The sequence below is a fragment of the Sminthopsis crassicaudata genome, chromosome 1 (assembly GCF_048593235.1).
Source record: "Sminthopsis crassicaudata isolate SCR6 chromosome 1, ASM4859323v1, whole genome shotgun sequence".
In the NCBI taxonomy this organism is placed as follows: Eukaryota; Metazoa; Chordata; class Mammalia; order Dasyuromorphia; family Dasyuridae; genus Sminthopsis; species Sminthopsis crassicaudata.
In genome coordinates, this window is record NC_133617.1 from 367,798,327 (window position 1) to 367,820,132 (window position 21,806).

General features: G+C 40.1%; 1 protein-coding gene across 5 annotated transcripts in view; it reads left to right on the top strand.

Annotated features, from left to right (window-relative positions):
• ARK2C (arkadia (RNF111) C-terminal like ring finger ubiquitin ligase 2C) overlaps positions 1-20,345 on the top strand; it is a 155,620-nt gene extending 135,275 nt beyond the window's left edge. For all 5 annotated transcript variants that reach the window (XM_074279298.1, XM_074279293.1, XM_074279294.1 and 2 more), the window contains 5 exons: positions 9,866-9,995; positions 11,214-11,318; positions 12,791-12,886; positions 19,452-19,558; positions 20,089-20,345. In XM_074279298.1, the coding sequence (XP_074135399.1) occupies positions 9,866-9,995; positions 11,214-11,318; positions 12,791-12,886; positions 19,452-19,558; positions 20,089-20,206 (556 nt within the window). In that variant the 3' untranslated portion in view covers positions 20,207-20,345. The remainder of the gene's footprint in view (positions 1-9,865; positions 9,996-11,213; positions 11,319-12,790; positions 12,887-19,451; positions 19,559-20,088) is intronic.
• The last annotated feature ends 1,461 nt before the right edge of the window (positions 20,346-21,806 follow it).

Consider the following 21,806-nt stretch of genomic DNA (forward strand, 5'->3'; position numbering starts at 1 on the left):
TTCAGTTGCCCTAGGTTTGAAATCTAGTTTTCCTCAATCTTTCATGCTTCCTTACCTTCAATGTCCAAATCAGTTCTCAAGTCTTGTCCTTTCTCCTGCCATAGTATCTTTTGTATCCCTCCCTTTTTCTCAACTACAGGGCCACTAATACTATCCTAGTTTAGGTTCTCAGCATCTCTTGCTTGAACTCAGGCAATCACTTCCTAATTGTTTTTCCAGTCAGGGTTCTCTCCTCACTAGAATGTAAAACACAATTGAACAATAATGTGTTCTATATTCTAAGTCAAATTATCCCAGTTGCCTTTCCTTATACATGACAATTGTCTGACCCTATGCTTTTACACAGGCTGAGCCTCAAGTCTGGAATCTGCTACCTTCTCATCCTTGCCTCTTTGAGTACTTAGCTTTCTTTAATATTCAATTCAGGTGCCACCTCCTACAAGAAGACTTCCCTGATCCTTCTTGCTGTTTGCCTCTCTCTCCCCTAATTCTTTACTTTGTATGTAGTTTATATTCATATACAGGGGTGTGATAGATCCAGTTCTGAATTGAGCACCTATTGTTAAATTTTCAGTGTGAGTGTTTATCTCAGAAATTGGCAAAGTCTACAAACAGGGTTTTGGTGTCCCCCCCAACTCTGATTGTCTAGGAGAAAATGTTAATAATACAGTTTAAAAGTAATACATTGTAGATAGAAAGTTGTTTGATTTTTGAGAGCCCTGTTAATTGTTCTGCACATATTTGTTTACATATATTAATATTGTTTTCTTCAAAAGAATATAAGTTCTTTGAAAGCAGGGAGTGGGTCACTTTTAGCCTCTTTTCCTGGCATACAATCCCTGGCAAGAAAATACTTTATAGAACTAGATGATTCATAGTTTTATTAAATCAAAAAAGTCTGAGTTCTGATCTTGCCTCTGAAACTGAATAATGTCTGGTATAGTGCCTGGCACATAGTGGGTACTCAATTAGTATTTGTTGAATTGCTTTTATTACTGTGGGACACCGAATAAGTTACTCAAACTTCCTTTGCCTCAGTTTCCTCATTTGTGAAATGGGAATAATGATATTTGCACACCTAACTCAGAGGGATGTTGTGAGGTCCATATGGTATAATGTATGTGAAGCACTATGCAAACCTTTAAGGGCTTTGACTGTTAAACAGATTGTTGGGAAGCATGTATAAAGCTTTCAAGTGCTTTATGATTGTGACTTATTGTTGTTGTTAATTATAGGATCTCTAAGAAAGGAGGGACCTGGGAAGGTCAGGGAATATACAATGGAAGAATTAAACTCAAAGTGGACCTCAAAGAATAAATGGAATTTAAATAAACTCACATTCTAGGTGAAGGCAGAGATTTGGAGATAAAAATGCATGAGGCATTTTCTGGAGATAAGACTAGTCTGGTTGGAGTAAAGAATTCATCTAGGTAGCTGGTGTGAAATCAGGCTGGAAAAAGAGATTGAGGCCTTGAAAGCCAGCTTTTGTTCAGTTTTATCCTGCGTTAGATGCATAGCTGTTGAAGTTTCCAATAGCCTAGTTTGTACAGGAGAGCTATCATTTCAGGCTTTTGAAAATATAATCACACTTCATTAATTTGCTTTGTAAGAGAGGTCAGTTTAACTTGGAGACAAGTCTGAATTAAATATTTAACCAAGACAGCAGTTGGGTTACTTATTTGAACTGGCCTAACTAGGTGTTGTCAAGGAAGGGTCCTTTGGGGATATCATTTAATAATAGAAAAGAGTAATTTACATGTAAAATTCTAATTATTAATAGCTAAGTGGAATATTTACATTTACAGAAGTCTGTGCCATAATAGGAAAAAACCTGTTTTGGACTCTGAAGATCTGCTTTTAAGTTTTGCTTCTGACAACTGGATTGGGAATATGAACCTGAGTTGCCCAGGCAACTCAACGAATATCTAAATTGCCCAAACTGAGGAGCTACATTACTAAGGGAGATTACTCCATAGTGGCTCCCCATTCAGTTAAAATCACAGGTCTGGACCAAAAAGAAAATGGAATGTTGAAAACAGTTGATTTTCTCTTAAACTAGGTTAGACTTGCTTCTTACTATCTTATTCCCATTATTTATTAACCAAGCTAGTCTTTTTTTGTTTAAAGTAGATAAAGAAAAGGTCAACATCATCCTAACATTTTCCTAGTTAGTAATTGTCTGAATTAATGAGGTTTTATTACAGATAAAATCCTTTTCCCCTGAGACATAACTCTGAAATAATGCTGTTAAACTGTAGGTCAGTGTTTTTCCTGTTCCCAGGATGTTTTTTCACTGAAGGCATGGAAGATTTGGATTTGAATCTATATTCTTCCACTTAATACATATGTTACTTGTGTGACCCTAGAAAATTTACTAAATCTCTCTGGGTCTTGGCTTTTTCTTTTGTCAAATGAGGGTCCTATACTACAGATTTCTATGGTTTTCCCAATTTTTAAGTCAAATGACTTAAATATAAAGTTGTATTGAATTTTGTGGCAGCTAGTTGATCTAGTAGCTTAGAGTGTTGGGCTTGGCTTTATCTTCCCGATTTCAAATCTAGCCTCAGACATTTCCTAGCTGTGGGATCCTAAGCAAGTCAATTAACTGTTTGCCTTAGTTTCCTCAACTATATAACTTGCTAAAGAAGGAAATGGCAAAGCTCTTCAGTATCTCTGCCAAGAAAACCCCAAATAGGGCTATGAATACTCTTATCTGCATGTAGCCCCAGAGACCTGACCAGTGCTTCTCAGCACAGATCTTCAGGGAGACCTCCCTGTTCTGCATTTCCTTTCCTGTGTTTGCTCCCTACTGTTTTGCTTCTTTTGCTAAGGCTGGTCCCAATTTTCAGTCAGCTTCACAAGTTTTCAGAAGAAAACATCTATCCCTCCTCCTGAGTAATTATCTCTGCTCCAGCAAGTCCTAGCACAGTGGTGATGAGGGGGTTTTGTAATTATGATAAAGCTAACGATGTTGCCAGGCCCTCTCTTCCTTCTGAGAGATTTCTTCTGCCAGGAGATCTTGAAGCTGCTAATTGGATTAGAGAAGGAGATGCTGCTGGAGGGGCCATCTCCCCATTCCACAAGGACATTCTATCCTGGGATAGAAGAAGGCAGGAGGAAGGAGATGGATGTATCAGGAGGTTTGGATTATTTCTCAGTAGCCCACACACTTCAGTGTGTGGTCTTCAGAGACCAAGTGGAGAGCTCCGGATCTTGCCTGTTGCCAGTCCCTAGTGGTTGGAGCCACAGCCTCTGAGTTTGAATCTTTCTTCTTTATTTGGGGAAAGCTTACATTAGTTCTAGAGGTTCTCGACCCCCAGGTAAATTTGGGGGTCTCATGGTTAGGAGTTAGTGCTAGTAAAAAACCCCACAAAACAGAGGTTTCCCCTTGGATTTCTCTTCTTTTCCCAAACAAATTGTTAATATCTTGGTTAATATCTAGGCCCAATCAGGTTGAGAAGTAGGCTGATCTAGGGAAAATGAACGGATTTTGCAATCTGAGGATCTAAGATCAACTCCTGCCTCTGATACATGTCCAGAGTCTTCTCCAAGAAGAGGAGGTGGAACTAAGTTTCTGAGATTGTTTCCTCCTCTAAATTTATTATCATAGAAACCTAACATTATTCTCGTCCTTTCCCCAAATTAATCATTAAAGAATAATAGAGTCAGGGGTCCTGGTATAGAGACCCAATTTTGCTTTGTTTTTTTAAACAATCTATGTGATCAAGGGCAAGTTATTTTACCAGTGGGACTCAGTTTCTCTGTATGTAAATTGAAGGGATTGGCTTCAATGATCTTTAAAAGTCCATTTGAAGTGTTTGTAAAAGAATTCTAAGTATTGAGCTGAATTCTGGAATGAATGGGTAATTAAGAATCCTGCACCCTTGGGGGCACAGCCATACCTCTGAAGGTGACACTGGGGAGGAGAGTTACTCTCCCACACCCAATCTCTTGGAGACAGAATCATGGGCTGGGGGCACCATGGGACTGACCCAAGGGAGGCATTCCAAGATCATTATAGGTGTTAGCAAGTGAACGGTGCCTGTTCCAAGTGTCAGGGACCAGTCCTAGCACCTAATTATAGGCTAACTGATTGTGATATTTAAATGACAAGATCTGATGGAGTGCAATCGAATTCTTGCAGTAATGAGCTGCATTATAACCATGTTCTTCTGTAGTGATAAGAATAATGACAGAGTAAGTTCTAATAAATGGGGCTGGCTCCTGGGGGAAAAAAAATTGTGCAGCATGAGAAGCTTCAGGCATCTAGGGCCCTCATATTCTTCCTCATCAGAGACTGTCTTCAGGAAAGGTTCTCTTGGGCAGTGATTTATGTCTCACTATATCATTGTGGTATAGTGGTTAGAACATGGGGATCTAAGTCAGGAACATCTGAGTTTGAATTCCCTAATGTAACACTGTGTGACTCTGAAATAACTCACTTAATTTTTCTGAGTCTCAGTTTCCTCATTATACTGAGGAGATGGGACTAAATCTGTAATGTCTCTAAATTTATAATCCTATGATACTGTGTTCCCTGCTCTGTAGAACTTTATATTTAGGTCATGGGACTTAAGAGTTGGAAAAACCATAGAAACCATTTGTGTGTGTGTGTGTGTGTGTGTGTCTATGTTTACAGAAATTGTGTGTATAACAAGGTTAAGGTAATTAGGGATTTGACAAGGATAGAAGCAGCATGATACAGGAGAAAGAGCATTTTGAGTGAGAGGATATGACTTCAAATCCCAGTTCTGCCCTTTATTACTGGTTAACTATGAATAAGTTGTTTTTATGTGGACCTCAATTTCCTCATCTGTGAAATGAGAAGAGTCAGATCAAATAATCTCAGTTCTTTTCAAGATCTAAATCTATGATCTGTGATTCTGTAATTTGGGTAGGAGGTGCTGGTTATTCAGTCATGTCCAGCTCTTTGGGATTCCCATGTCCACTTTGGAGGTTCCTTCTATAGCTCATTTTTACAGATGAGAAACTATGGCAAACAGGGTTATAAGTGACTTGCCCAAAGTCACACACCAGAAGATGAGTCTTCTTGATTCTAAGCCCAGTTCTCTATCCACTGTTCATTACACTCCACTGCATTATTGTTTGGGTCAGAGATGGGGAATGCTGAATTTAGAGGGCTGGATGGAACAAAGACACAAAAGAGATGAGTACCTAGTTTGCAGGAATATTTATTGAAAGGGGGAAGTTGCCATCTCTTAGCTGGAGGGGCATCATCCTCTGCATTTTTTTGTCCATTCAGCACTGGCCTCACACCATTGTCTCAGGCTACCAATCTCTTTGGAGTGGGGACCTTTTTCCATCTCAAGTCAGGATATATTTCATGCTGGTTTCCTTCAGTAGAATTGCTCTCTGTCTCTTTGTCTCTCACTCTCTGTCTCTGTCTGTCTTTCTCTCTGTGCCCGTGTGTGTGTCTCTCTCTGTGTGTCTGTGTGTGTGTGTGTGTGTGTCTGAGCATGTGTGTGTGTCTCTCTGTGTGTCTGTCTGTCTCTCTCTCTCTCTCTCTCTCTCTCTCTCTCTGTCTGTCTGTCTGTCTGTCTCCCTTCCTTTATTCCTTTTTTTGTTCAAGTTTTCTTATAGAAAATGACTAATATGGAAATGTTTTACATGACTGCATATTATATATAATCCATATTAAATTACTTTATTGTCTTAGAGAGGGGACAGGAGAGAAAAGGAGGGAGAAATAGAATTTTGAACTTACTACTTATAAATCAAATGTTAAAAATAGTTTTAACATGTAGTTCAAAGAAATTATTACTTTAAAAAAGCAAAAATAAAAAATAAAAATAAACAACAACAACAACAACAACAACAACAACAAAAACAAACCAGAAACCCCTGGAGAGTAGGATTTATTCTGCTTCAATTTTGGCATCTTTGTTATCTAGTTCAAAACTGGTGCAAAGTAGGTTCTTAATATATATGGGTTGAATGTCTGATTAGTTGTGGTATGCCTCAGATATTCCAGTTCTTAATCCCAGCTTTGATGCTTTGTTTTTCTAAGGCTGGGGTTAGGATGTGGGACGTGGGGTGTTTCTTGAAGCCGATGCTTTGGGTCTTGTTAGATCTTGTAGGTATCAAGTTCTATGTGATTTCAGTGGGGGTGAGGGATGGGGATGAGAAAACTCTCATTACTGACCCCTCCTCATTTCCAATACTTGCTAGTAAATGTCTGGAATTCCATTGCCAGGGGATATTTCCATCCTTATTAGAGATTAGACTTAAAAAGTAAACCTTTTTTATTTCCTAAGGAGTTGAGAGTATTGGATATATCTCTCAGTAGAGAGGATAGGACAGGGATAGGATGGGGTATATATAGTATTGGGACTGGAGCTAGGGGGAAGGGAGGGAGGAGACTACATTTTCATTCACAATAAGGAGGAAAGCACAGTGGTGTACTAGAAAGAATAATGAATATGTAGTTAGAAAACTTGAGTTCAAATCCCAGCCCTCACATTTACTATGTGATGCCCAGTTTCCCCATCTGACATGTGGGGAGATTAGACTAGATTATTTCTAAGGTTTCTTCCATCCTTGAATTCTTTGACAACAATGAAATGATACCAGAACCACTTCTGAGAATTGTATTTGAAAGAACAAAGAAACACTTGGATTCAAATTCTACATTAGATATTTACTAGCTATGTATACTCAAGTAAGCCAGCTAATCTTTCTGGGTCTCATTTTATGATGATATTACTGTGTCAATTAGGAAGAGAATATTTTCTTATGAACCTACAGGATAATAGACCATTAATTCCATGTTTTTATCTCAGGAAACTGAGGCCCAGAGAGGTTAAGTGACTTCTCTGAAATCATGCTGGAAGCAGAACTAAGTTTTGACCCTAGGTTTTGTTTTACTCTATTGTGCTGGATAAATGTCCCTGGGCCTTGGGCAGACACATCTTCCAAGACTGGGGTCTGGGAAGGGACAAAGAAAGGCATGAGAATGGAAGGGAAGGCTTATCTCAGTGTCTTTGTCAGGCAATCTCTTTATTTATCTTCAAAATAAGTCCTGGTAGTGGAGGTAGGACTGGAAGAGTGGTTCAATCATTGATTGATATGAGATCATGATTAATAAGATCATCAGACCTGAAATGGGACCAACTAGAAGTCATTGGAGAGAAGAGTGATTGTGGAGACTGAGTGCTGGTTCTAATGCTGAGCCAACCACTGGACTTTCTTCTTCTCTATAGTCAGCCTTGTGGCTTCTGTAATAAGAGTAATGTCACCACGTTATGGAGGTCTAATTACAGTGTAATAGCAACAGATAAGCTCCAGCTGACCATGTCTAGGAGTAGCTTTGCTTAACAAAAATGACCAAGGAGGAGGAGGCTGTGGTATCTCATTTCAAATATACCATTCAATTGTAGACATAGTTCATTCCTCATCATCCTTTACAAAGAGTCACCTGTGTTGGAGAGTAGCTTAATTCAACAAAATGTAGACTGTATTGTGAACCAGGAAACCTGGCTGCATCATGTGTAAGATACAGGACCTTGAGCTACTCATTTCTCAGCCCTGTTTTTGCTTCTGCTGAATGAAGAGATTGAACTATATCAGGGCTTCTCCTCCTCCTCCTCCTTTTTTTTTTTTTTTTTGATTGGGATAATTGGGGTCAACTGACTTGCCAGGGTCACATAGCCAGGAAGTGTTAAGTGTCTGAACTTAGGTCCTCCTGACTTCAGAGGTGGTGCTCTGCACCACCTAGTTGCCCCTAGATCAGGGCTTCTTAAATTTTATCCACTCATGATCCCTTTTTGTCTGAGAAATTATGAGATTCTGCATAAATAGGTATATGAGACAGGTGTACAAGTCAAACATTTATTGATAATCATAATTTCATGACCCTCACATTCAGTTTTGTGGTCCACATATGGAATTATGACCCATAGTTTAAGAAGCTTTCTAATAGGTGGTCACTAAGGCTGCTTCTGTAATTGTCAAATCAATATAAGTTATAAAGGTAGAAGTAAAGGTGGAAGAGGGTCCAGGCACTTATGTATCAGCAGGGATAATCAGGAAACCCCTTGATTTGCTGGACTTAGAGTATCTCCAATGGCATTGGGCATGCACTGGTCTTTTCTTGACACTGAGTGACATGGCAAACCCATCAGAGTGGGAATGACATTGTCTTCCAATGATTGGTTGATTGAGGTCCACAAGAGCCTTTTTCCTCTAAACCCTATAAGAGTAAGGCTCCATTGATAAGCTTTAGAAACTTTTCTAGTGTTCCCTCTCCTTTGGACATCCAGAAAGGCATGTAACAACCATCAGCAAGAGACTAGAGCATGTGTCCAACTTCAAGGGAGGTATCCCAGTCCAATACATAAAGGAGAGCACATGATGTGTTATGCTCTATTGGAAAGAGCATTAGTTTGAGACAAAGGCAAGGAAAAGTTCTATCCCTGATTCCCTGGTTAACTCATTGTGTGATTTTTCTACAAGGTTCCTTCTCTAGATCTGTTTTCTCTATCTTTAAAATGAGAATAATGTTATCTGCCCTCTTGCCTAGGGGAAGATAGGGTGAAGATGTGGGTGTTTTGGAAGCATTTTAAAGCACTCTTTAAGAATGGAAGGAATTAATTCATTCATGTCTCTGGGGCTGGGCTAGAAAGTAGATTGGTTGAGTGGGCAAAGGGGAGTGTGGTGTAGTGGAAAGAGCATTGATCTTAGAATCTGAAAATCTGAATACAAGGTAGTATTCAGATTCCAGGTAATATCTGACTGATATTATCTGTGTGAATCCATAAAGGTGATTTCATTTCTCTCAGACTCTGTTCCCTCATCTTTAAAATGAGAGTAATAATATTTGTTTTGTAAGCCTTAAAGAGTTATAAAAGGATGAGTTTTTATTATGATGCCATTATACAAGAAAAAGAAAGATCTTAAATCTCCCCTAATATCTGTAGAAGTCGGTCTTTACCCCATTTAGCCTCTTGTCCCTATCAAAAAATAAATAACACTTGTTGGGAGAATGTTCTCCGTCTCTTTTTAGCTTTTAATCCCCTACACCACCTTGCCCCAATCCAGCTTCCAAGCCTTTTGGGGCATGATGACCCCTCCCATATTCTGTTATTTAATCTAACTGGCTCTCTCTCTGTTCCTCACACACAATACTATGTCCATCTCTGGATCTTTGTGTAGATGGTTTTCCATGCCTAAAATGCTTTCTTGTCTTATCTCAATAATTTTTGTCAAATAGTGAATTCTTATCCCAGAAGCTGGGATTATTATAGTCAATGACTATAGTATTCTAATGTTTGATAAACCCAAACTGGGATCTTTGCGTTTATCAAACATTAGCTTACTATAGTCATTGACTATTGTGACTTTCTTCTTATCTCTACTTCAGAGTCACTTCCTTCCTACGTTATATAACCCAAGCACCATCTTCTTGAAACTTTTCTTGATGGTCCCTATTACAAGTCCTTTCTCTCTCAAACTACTTTGTGTTTAATTACTTGACATATTTTCTATCTTTTAACTTTATAATAATTATGCTATATATATATGTATATGTGTGTATATTTGTTGCCTTCCCAATTAGAATATACCCTCATTGCAAGTAGAGATTATTTCATTCTTTGTATCCATATTTCCAGCACCTAGCACTGCACCTGACACACAGTAGGCGCTTAATAAATGCTTGTTGATTGATTGTCCCCTTTAGGGCATCAAGAGAGTGCAACTCAGTAGATAGAGTGAAGCAATTTTGTGGGTTTGCAAGGACTGTGGGAATCGGGTGTGTGGATGCTTCCACAGGGATGTGTCTCTGAGTCCCAGAAAGTGAAGCTGTTCATTTTGGATGTGTCATCATTCCCCGTTGCTACCCCTGCAGGGATCTCAGTGTGGATGCTGGTTTGAGCCATGCTCAGTTCCAGGTTCGGCCCATCCCTCAGCACTATCAGCATTACCTAGCGACGCCTCGAATGCACCACTTTCCCAGAAACTCTTCTTCCACGCAGATGGTAAGTGAAAGGGCTCTGCTGGGAAAATGCTTTCCTGTGGTGCCTTCCAGGAGCTCATCAAAATCCCTAGTCAACCACTTGTCCCTCTAGGAGCAGCACCTCCCTATCCTTCCCTACCTCCCCAGCTCCAGTCAGGAAAGGGAACCAAAGTAACAAGGAGGGCAAAACAAAACAGTTTGGAAGGGGAAGCAGCAGGAGGGGAGTAGATGTTGTACTATGGTCTGTTGGAAAGGGCTCTAGTTAGAGAGACAAACAGGCAAATTGAATTCTAGTCCTGATTTGCTAGGCTAATTTACTATATGATTTTCCCAAGATCTTTCTAGGTCTCAGAGTATGTGAACACTTTGGCAGTATTTGGAAGCACTCTTTAAGACTGAAAGGAATTCATTTATTCATGTCTCTGGGGCTGGCCCTTGGCGAGTGGGGAAAGGGGAGTGTAATGTTGTGGAAAGAACACTAGTCTTGGTGTATGATGACCTGAATTCAGAGTCTAGTTCTGATACCATCGACATGAACCCCAGTAGATGATTGCATCCCTCTGAGATGCTATTATAAGGACAACATTTTGTTGTGCTTTCTGTGTTGTGTTAAGTCTTAGTAAGCCTTAAAGAGTATGTAAATGTGAGTTATTGGTATTACATAGGAAAAAGAGAAGAGAGATCTCTAGCAATTCCAAGAAGTCTGTAATCTGTTGAGGGGACACGATATGCACACATAAAACATCTGGAGAACTAAATAAGATAGTATAGAATCAAAACCTGGATTCTATGGTGTAGACACTAAGGACTCTTGTAGGTTGGAGGTGGGCAGCAGAATGTGATGGAGTACGCAGGAGAAGAATCATGAACCAAGTGAGGCTTAAGTTTGGGGGCAAGGAGGAGTAGGATTTATACCAGAGGAAGAGAGGAAGATCCTGCTAATTGGGGAGTAGTGGGACAATGAAAGGATCCAACTACATTATGTTATGAATGGGGACATAAAGCTGAGTAAAATTGAGGCAAAGTTTTGGAGGGCTTTAGAGGCTTGGCAGAAGAGTTTGGGATTTGACCTGTTAGGAAGTAAGTACTTTAGATTCTTGAAAGAGGAGTCACATAAAGCTAGTAATGGTTGGAGTGATGAGCCAGGGGCTATAGGGAGGGAAAAGCTACAGAAATTAGGTCCATTATAAAGACCTGAATTTCTTTTTTGTATTCTTGGCATTTTCTCTGCCTGTCACAGGTTGTCCATGAAATCAGAAATTACCCTTATCCCCAGCTTCACTTCCTTGCTCTTCAGGGACTGAATCCAAACAGACATACATCGGCAGTGAGAGAAAGCTATGAGGTATGTTCTCTGCAGCTCAGTGATCCACCTAGGAACTCTGAGACCAGACTAGAGCCCGGAAGGTCATTAGATCTATATGCTTTATTAAAACCTATGGAGGCTTACTATCACCTCGAAAATAAAATTATTATACTCTATTTTGCCTTTAAATATATATATTTCACGTTATATATAATAGTATATTATGTATTACATATATAACATAATATATAATTGTAATTAATTACATAATTACATAATAACATAATATATAATTGTAATATGTATTACATATATAACATAATATATAATTATGTATAAATAAATTCTGTATAAATAAATTATGTATAATAAATTCTCTATTTTGCCTTTAAATATATTTTAATTTTCATATATTATAAAACATATACTTCACAATATATTATATATGAAATCTATGTATTTTAGAATAAAATATAAAAAATCTATTATTTATATTTATTGTAACATTTATATATTTTTATAAAATCTATCCATTCTGTACGTAAAATCTATCCATTTTATAATAAATATATTTTAAACATATTCCTGTTTTGCTTTTGAAAAAAATATATATACCCCAATTGACCCTAACCTTTCTTTCTAGCCTCACTAGACACTGTTTTCCATCTTGTACTTGCCACACAATGTGGCCAAACTGACATTTTCTCTCTGTCTGTCATTCATAATACTCCATCTCTTATCTTTGTGCCTTATGCGCTGGCTGTCCTCCATGGCCTTCTCTTTCCTTTTTACTTCTGCTTCACAGAGTCCCTCCTTTCCCTTAAGATGCAGCTGAGGCATCAGCTGCCATTTTTTATAACAAACCTTTTTGGATATTTCCAACTAGGAATTCCTCCTCTTCTTAAAGCTACTTTGTATTTATTTTCTTTCTGTACATGCTTATTATATGTACATGTTACCACCTCTGTTTCAATGTTTCTTCTGAGTAGGATTTGTTTTCTTTTTCTGTATCTCTGGCATCTAGCACAGGACTTAAGACGTAGCAGATTCATAATAAAATTGTATTGATTAATTGAGGATAAAAAGCAGGGAAGGGGATGATATATAGGAAAGTGAACCTTTATATTGCATTTTATCCAATTCAGAAAAGTTCCTTATTTTGTCTCTTCTGCATGTTTATTATAGTCCCACTAAACAGCGCTCTCTCTCTCTCTCTCTCTCTCTCTCTCTCTCTCTCTCTCTCTCTCTCTCTCTGTCTCTGTCTCTGTCTCTGTCTCTGTCTCTGTCTCTGTCTCTGTCTCTGTCTCTGTCTCTCTCTCTGTCTCTCTCTCTGTCTCTCTCTCTCTGTCTCTCTCTCTCTGTCTCTCTCTGTCTCTCTGTCTCTGTCTCTCTCTGTCTCTCTCTGTCTCTCTCTCTCTCTCTCTCTCTCTCTCTCTCTCTCTCTCTCTCTCTCTCTCTCTGTGTGTGTGTGTGTGTGTGTGTGTGTGTGTGTGTGTGTGTTTCTGTTGCAGGAGCTACTTCAATTGGAGGACAGACTGGGCAGTGTGAGCCGAGGAGCTGTACAGAACACCATTGAGAGGTTCACCTTCCCTCACAAGTACAAGAAGGTGAGTGAATTTTTTCCCCTCTGTAGAAACTGAGCAAAATGGTTCTTAAGACTGTTTACCATGGCAGTGGCTGTGGGGCTAGACACAGCTCACATTTTAGAAAGACGTAATAGAGACAACAAAAGTCTGGGGCCCTACTCATCAGCCAGGAGGACAGGGTCCCTTTATTGCCCTTATTCAATGTCTGATGGAGATGATAGAGAAGGTGGTGACTCTTGTAGAAACATGAGGGCAAAAGTGTGTTTGCCTGAATATTTCGGGTCCTTGATAGCTGTGCCAGAAAAGCTCAAATCTTGGCAAAATTCAATAAGCTGAAAAGGCTTCAGGTATGGGTCTGATTACAGATTATATCTATTGTCCGAGGAGGATCAGAAGCAATAAACTCATTACCTGAAGACTGGCTGTTTGGTGACAAAACTTTTGACTTCAGTATTATATCAAATAATAACCATAATAAACAATAAATCAACTAACTAATATTTATTAAGTGCTTATTTAAGGCCCCATGCTAAATGCTGAGGAAATAAAAGAAAAGCAAACACCATTCCTACCCTCAAGGAGCTTATATTCTACCTCTGACATGAAAATAAAAGTTTATATAAGACACACTCAGAGTGTATTGATTATAACCTTTGAGAGGAAGGCACAAACATCTAAGGAGAATGGAAAAGCAGTTAGTGGAATTTGAGTTAGGAAGTAATAAATATATAAATGGATATGTGTGTTCGTATGAAGATGGGTATGTGTGAGTGTACAAATGTGTGTAATGATATTCACATTTCTCATTCTTGGTTAAATTTGGAGAGATTGAAGCTCAGAGAGCCACTTCAACCTCTTTGCTTCAGTAAAATCTGTAAATGAACTGGAGAAGTATATAGCAAATCATTCTAGTATGTTTGCCAAGAAAAACCCCAAATGGTCATGAGGAGTCAGACACAATTGAAACAACTTGATGAAAATTATGTCTTCCATTTCTTCAATTAATTCTTTAGTAAGATGGTCTCCAATTATTAATATCCTCCCCCAAATATGGTACCAATGGCTGAGTACTGTAGATGACTGGGGCAAGGTATTGCACCCCATGCTTTGGATAACTATGCCTCTTTGCATTAGGAAGTCTAGTTCTCCTTGTTTAATGCCCATGCTTTGTGCATTTATGTATAGACATCTTGAGAACATGAGTTTTTACTTTTGGATCCTTTTGTACATTTTGGGCTTTCTGAATTATTCAGTATCTCTGTAACTATTTTCTTCTTACATTATAGCTGCTACACTCTTCAATCACTCTTAACCTTTTTTTGCCCTGGATCCTTTTTGCAGTTTGGTGAAGCCAATAGACCTCTTCTCAGAAGAGGGTTTTTAACTATAAAAGATAAAAGGCATAAGATTACACAAGAAACAACTTATATAGAAATAAAGATACATTTCTTTTCTATCCAATTTCATAGAACCTCCAAAATCCATTTTGTGCAGCCTCTAGGAATCTGTGAACTCTGATTTAAGATGCCCTGCTTACTGTATTTAACTTTGCAGAGATACATAAGCATTTTTTTTACTCCTTTCTATTCAGTTTAAAGTTGTTTTGGTTGATGTTTAAGATAACAGGAAATATATATTTTTGCAAGCCCATGTTAGGTGTACTCTATCCCTGGATAGCATTCTAACCTGCCTGTATTTTATACCATGGTTTAGAAACCAAACCCTGTTGTCAAACATCTTAACATGAAATTGGTTCTTCCTACATTTCTCTTTTTTTCTGAAGCTCCTTTTTACAAATAGAAACAGTGATTAAAAAACAAAACAATACTTATGTTTCTAAGCTCTTCATCTCTGGTCCAAACTTCATAATCTGTAGATTTCTTCTGCCAATATCATTTGTTCCAACAAGAATCATCAGAAGTGGGGTAGTAGCCATCAGGTTTTGAGAGGCTTCCCCTCAAGTCTTATATCCATGGCCTGGGAAGTCAGCAAACCTTTCTATTTTGAAGGTAACCTCAACAAATGCTTTTCCACAGAGAATCACCAACTGTCATTACTTCTGATCCTTTCTAAATCGTCTCATTCCCTATTCTTTCCTCTTCTTCTCTTTCTCCCCCTCTCTCTATTCTCCTCTCTCTCTTTTCTTTTTCTGAATTCCCTCCCTTCTCTTCTCATCTGTGAACCCTAAATTAAGATGTCCTGCTTACTATATCTACCCTTGTAGAGATACATAAGCAATTTTCTTACTAATTTCTGTTTAGTTTTAAACTCTTTCTCCTTCTCCCTCCTCCCTCCCTCCCCGTCCACTTCCCCCCCCATCTCCAGTGTGTCTGTCTCTCTGTGTGTCTGTGTGTCTGTGTGTCTGTGTGTCTGTGTGTCTCTGTCTCTGTCTCTGTCTCTCTGTCTCTCTGTCTCTCTGTCTCTCTGTCTCTCTGTCTCTCTGTCTCTCTGTCTCTCTCTCTGTCTCTCTCTCTGTCTCTCTCTCTCTCTCTCTCTCTCTCTCTCTCTCTCTCTCTCTCTCTCTCTCTCTCTCTCTCTCTCTCTCTCCCTCCCTCCCTCCCTCCCTCCGCGTGTGTATCTCTCTGTGTGCATATGTGTGTGTGTTTCTGTGTCTCTGTGTGTGTGTGTGTATGTCTCTTTCTGTTTCTGTCTGCCTCTCTCTCATATGCACATGCAACCCCCCCCTCCCTCATTTCTATATGCTTTCGAGGATAACTCGATATATCCCCCATTTTTAGTAAGCACCTATTGCTGAGGTTCAGGCATCCCTTTTCCCTACTTTTGTGTCACATTTTTCTGAATTCGGTCTCCTAACACAGGTTAGCATTTCTTTTTGCCTTCAACTTTTTCTCATCCTTATTGGTAGTTCTTGTGACTATTTTTTTCTGAAGAAATGCTGTGGTAAACTGCCTATTGGCCACTTCTATTCACCTTGCTGGGTGTTCAGTTGGGGGGAGGGAGGGGTTCTTGAGGGAGATTTTATTATGGCGGTCTTTCCAGAGATGAGTCTAGCTTGCTTAATTGCCCTTGATTGGCAATTAGCAGCTTCCTGTCAAAGCCTCAATGTCTCCAAATAAGACAGAAAATTGGAATGTTTTCTACCCTGAACAGCATCCGTGTGGAGGTAGGGAAAGGACAACTCAATTTATAGAATCTTAGAGTCAGAGGGGGACTCTGAGGTGATTAAGACCAGCTTGGGTCTGAAGAAAGAATCTTCTCTGCACTATCCCCAGGAAATGGCTAATCAGTCTGCACTTAATGACTTCCAGTGAAGGGAGCTCACTACATTTTGATATAACCAATTCTGCTTTTGGAAAGTTTTAGAAAGTTTTTCCTTTTGAGGACCCGAAATCTGCTTTTCTGAAACTTCTACCATTTGTTCTTAGTTCTCCCCTCTAAAATCAAGAAAAATAAGTACAACCCCTCCTTTATCTGGGATTCCTTCATATACTTGAAAACAACTATTATACTCCTAAATTTTCTCTAACCTAAAATGGACCTAACTCCTTTAACTAATTCTCATATGTCATGGTCTCTAGTCACAATCCACTCTGATCTCCTCTGGAAATGTGTCAACATCTCTCCTAAAGTATAACTGAACTGAATACAACATTCCAAGCATAGTCTGATCCGTACCAAGTACAGTGGGAATAGAACCTTCCTTGTCCTGTATACTAGACTTCTATAGTGAGTGCTTATATAAAGATCCACCCATCTCTCTACCTACCTACTTATCTACCTATTATCTATCAATCACCTATCTTTATCTTGTACTTACCTATTTACCTTCCACTCTATCACCTATATAGATATACCACCTTTCTATCATCCATTTATCTCTCACTTTTCATCTATTTATTTATCAATCTACCTAGCTATCTTCTGGGTTTGTTTATTTTTTGTTGTTGATTTTGATACTGGATCTTTCCATCTTGCTCGGTCTGAAAGAGCAGATGCCGCTCTAGGGCCCAATCCCTCTACTGATTAGCATGGAAATTTTGTCCTTTATTTCCACCTAAGTTTATTTGTCCTTTCTTAGGCAACCTGGTAGCTCCTGTTCTTTGCAGTTCAATATATTGATGCTGAACTTAGTGCACATGAACACACAATCAGCTTAATCCACTGCAGCTCTCCCCTCCACCCTCTCCCCTTCTCCTTTCCCCTCTTCTCCTCCTTTCTCTCTCCTCCCCTCCCCTCTCCAATATGGCCAAACCTTCTGGAACTTCAATATGATTCATTTCAGACATTAGTTCTGTGACTTTGGTCAAGACATGTAACCTTTTAATATTTAATTTTCATCTAATAAATGAGAGATTTAGCCTAAAAAGATTCTTAGGTTTCTTTCTGATCAAAATCTATGATTTTGTGATCCTTGAGTTTATGGCTTGTTTGGGAGGAAAACTTTTCTAGATCTCAAAGTGCCATAGAAATGTATTATCATTTATTCAATCATTAAATATTTGTTTGAGATTGATGGTGTGTTTCAACCCTGTACTCTGCAAATTGGGGGATCCTAAAATGAGCAAGACATCCTAAAATGTTCTAAGATCTCAGATCTAACCCATTCAAAGACTGCTAATTTGCAAATAATAAATATCCAACAAAATATATTTAATATTCAATTCTGTGCTTGGGATGACTGGAGGTAGGAAAAATGTAATGAGAAATAGGGAAAATGGAATTATTAATTATTAATTAATTAAGCCCTTATTACATGCCAAAGACTGTGCTAAAGATAAGGAATAGAAATGGAATAATTAGGTAGGGCCTGTTCACAAAATGCTTGCATTCAAAATGTAGATGACCCATAGAAAAGTAGAAAGAAAAAAAAATGTCTGCTTTGGAGTCAGAGGACCTGGGGACAAACTCACAAACTCTAGATGCTTCTTGTGGTCTTAGTCAAGTCACTTAACATATCTTAATCTCAGTTCCCTCATCTATGTAATAAAGGATTAGGCTAGAATGCCCCTTTCAGTTCCAGATCCTGGAAGGTTATGATAATCCCTGTTGTCAGCCCCTGAAAAAAATGAGAGAATTATATAGAGCAACATATAATCAGGTACCAGACAATAGGCTGTGGACTATATGTGCCCGAGGAATTCAGAGGAGGGAATATCAATCAAGTGTGGAGTATTCACAAAAATCGAGGCTGCCTTTCAGTGGGTTTTGAAGGATGGACAGAATTCAGAAATAACAGGGAACTTTGGGGCATGGATGGAGAAACAAGGTTTTATAAATTGGGAGAGCAGCATAATCAAGGGTCAAAAATAGGAATATATTATGTTTGGGAAATGGTGAAGAAATCGGCCTAGCTGAAGCCAAAAATATATATTGGATTATTATCAAAGAAAAATTAATTCATTTGATAAACAGAAAATCAGTTAGTTGAGGCAAATTATTGACGTAAGAGTGCTGAATAAATGTTGAATGAGTGATTTTCTTGCCCACATCTGAGATTCCTGTGATCTTATGAATGAATAAAGTATTAAGTAGTCAGAAAATATAAAGCTCTTGATTAGGAAATAGACATGGTGAAATTTGGGAGGGAAGATTATAATGAGGCAGTGATAGAGCCCTGGCTCTGAAGTTAGAAGTCCTGGGTTCAAATTCTGACTCTAGTGCTTATTATCACCCCTGGGATTTTGGATAAATTATACAACCAGCTCACTGGGCCCTAACTTTCTCATGGATTTGGATTAGATGATCTCTAAGGTCCCTTCTAATTCCAGGCCTAGGATCCTATGTTATTCATCCTTCATTCTTCTGGAGTTCAGTGGCAAGACAAGTCAAGACTACTGGCAATGGCCCCTGATGCAATGGGTGCCTTTCTAAATTAAAGTCTTTTCCAAGTCTCAATTTATTTGAGACCCACATCTGTGATTGATGAACAAGGATTAATTATTAATTGATTAACAAGTTTAGAGGTTGTTAGGGTAATTCATGTATGAAGTATGGAGGGTCTACAACAGTGTTGGTAGTGGAAATGAATAAGAAAGAATAAACTGAAAAAAGCTTTATAATAGTATCTAAACTACAACTCTAGAAATATTCACCAAATCTCTTAATTTCCTAATCTCTGTCCCCCCAAAACTGCTCAGGGTCCACAATAAATGAAGTTATTCTTCTCTCACTCACCTGGTCTGATTTGTGTCTTCTCTGGGATAGCAATAAGGGTATCCTGTGTTGTTTTTAGTGAGGACCTATATGTCCCAGGCACTGTGCTAAGCACTGCTAGTTTGAAATCATGTAATTTAGCTGAAGGAAAAGTGGGGCTGAGAACAGGATGGCCACAGAGGGAATTTGGCTTTGATTTTTTCCAGGCCAGTGATTGGCCTGGTGAAGACTTTGGGAGAAAGAAACACATTTTGAGGAAGGGCTTAAAAGGAGCATCTGGTTCACTGGAAGAGACTCTTCCAGCCCTTACTGTAGCACTGATGGAGGAAAAGTAAGAGGATCTGAAACCAGGGGAATAATGGAGTAGGAGTCTTCTGGGAATAAGGTGGGAAGGGAAAGGATTCATTTGAAAACACAAGAGCCAATAAGCCTACTCTTGTGTGATTAAGTCTTGTCTGTCGTCTTCTAACAGCGAAGACCCCAAGAAGGCAAAGGCAAGAAGGAAGATGGGGAAGAGTCAGACACGGATGAAAAATGCACGATTTGTCTGTCTATGCTTGAAGATGGAGAAGATGTGAGGTATGACAAGAACCACTTTGGTCCCTGTTATCCACTTTAGGGATGCTGGTTGGTCCATGTCACTAGAAGAAATCTTTTCCCTCTGTGTGTGTGTATAGGGGGGCACATGCCATCCACTGGTAGGGAGTTATAAAGTAGGAGAGCTATTTGATATTTGGTGAACTTGGCACAAGGAATTCCTCTCTCATTCAATCCGTCTTGGAAGAGCCATCCTGGAGGAGATGGGTTTCAGAACTGAAGGATCCTTCTGTCTTCTGTTGTTCAATTCAATTCAATAAGTAATTGTTGAGTAACCTTTTATGTGCAAGGTACTATTCTAAGGTCTGGGAAGAGGATACAATTGAAAGAGGCTGCCCACAATGAGCCTCCTTAGCTTCCACGGAGAAGTGTCCACTATCTTTGGATGAACTTCCATTTGTTCCCCAAGAAGGTTTCTTACAACAGCACATCTTGCGCTTGGTCTAGGCTAACCCTGTGCACCCCCATCCTCTGGTTAAGTCCCAAAGCTAACTCATGCCCGTCTCTTGCAGGCGTTTACCCTGTATGCATCTCTTCCACCAACTGTGTGTCGACCAGTGGCTCGCCATGAGCAAGAAATGCCCCATCTGCCGAGTGGACATTGAAACACAACTGGGTGCCGACAGCTGAGGTGACAGTCCGCCTGGCAGATGCCCCACTTTCCTTCACCAGGTCCCCCGACGGCCATAGCCCTTGCAGCCAAACTTTGCCTTCTGAGCCATTTGATTTAAAGGAAAAGCCTGCAAGCACATTTTGCGGAAAGAGGAATCGGTGGTATCAGCGTCAAAGGGATAGGAAGGAGGTCCCACCCAGCCCGAATGGTCACCGCCCCACGTGCCATGCGTGGGGGGAGGGGCCATTGCCCAGCCAGGGGGGCGGGAAGGGGGGGCCCACGCTGCTGAGGATTTAGAAGTGATCTCGAAGGTACTAGTTGGATAGTCTGGCCCCTCAATCCTGTCCTTCGAAGGATTGTATATATACCTCTCGACTACGTAGAAACCATGTAGGGGTCTCTAGCTATTTCTGTGGATGGCAACCGGAGCATGTTAGCTTAAGAAAAAAATGTTGTGTGTGGTGCTCTAGTCATCTTGTGGTGGACATGTTGCTATTACCGAATTTGCACCAAATATTTCTCATCAAGTCCCTTGTTTTGGTGCCTGACAAAACTGACCAACGACAGCCCGAATCTTCCCATCTTTAGGAGAGAAGGAAAAAAAAAAGGTACAAAGGTTAAGAAAAAAAAAAAAAAGCCAAATCCTGTTTACAGTGAAAAGGATGATTTCTTCACCCAGGTCTGGGGGTGGGTGGGAGGGGCTTCTCGTTCTTTGTGTTGGTGTTGTTGTTCTGTTTTTTATTTTTGCTTTGATCATGTTTACAGTGTACGGAGCGGTGGAAGGAGGAGGGGCATCTGGGAAAGAGATGGGGACAGGAAAGGATCCAGTGGGAACAGACAGGATCCCTCAGGATCCCTACCTGAGCCTCCCACCAGTTGTGCTGGGGTTCTAGGTGGGCGGCCGGGGCGGGAAGGGAGGAGAGAGGGAAAGATCCCGAGCTCCTGGTGGCCCTCAGAGAGGCCAAGGCTTGGCTTCAGGGCTCCCTCCCCCGTTTCCCCATAGGCTAGAGAGAGGCTGGCCTTCAGCTATCATAGCTTGCTGCATTCCCCAGAGCCCAACTGCTATCGCTCTGTGTTCTCCCCTCTGCTGCTCCTTGCCTCACGGCAAAGAGGCGATTTAACCGCTGCCTCCCTATGCAAAAATAAATAAATAAATAAAAGTAAGTAAAACATAAAATAAACTAAATAGCATAGATAATTAGTAGCTGGTCTTGGCCAAAGTGTTCTCAGCCGCTCCTCTGAGAGCTCTGGCTGGCACTCGAGGAACGAGGAGGCTCACATGCCCCAGGAGGCTGGGAGAAGGCCAAAGCTTGCAGCCTGTTCTCTATGGTGCCAGCCAGGGTGGAGCATCACAGGCCACGAGATGGTACTTGAACTTCCTCCGGTCCCACCTGGAGAGACAGAGACTGGGCTCTTGCCCCAGAGATAATCTTCACTGGGAAACTGGGGGCAAGAGGCCCCCAGCCCCCGCCTCCTCCCTTGACCTGCTCTGAGCAGGTCGCGTCCCTTTTCTGTGCCTCAGTTTCCCCATCTGTAAAGTGGGGGAGAAACTAATCTTTATCCCAGCCCCCACTCCCTCTACCTCCACAGGATGTTGTGGGGATTAATAGTACTTCT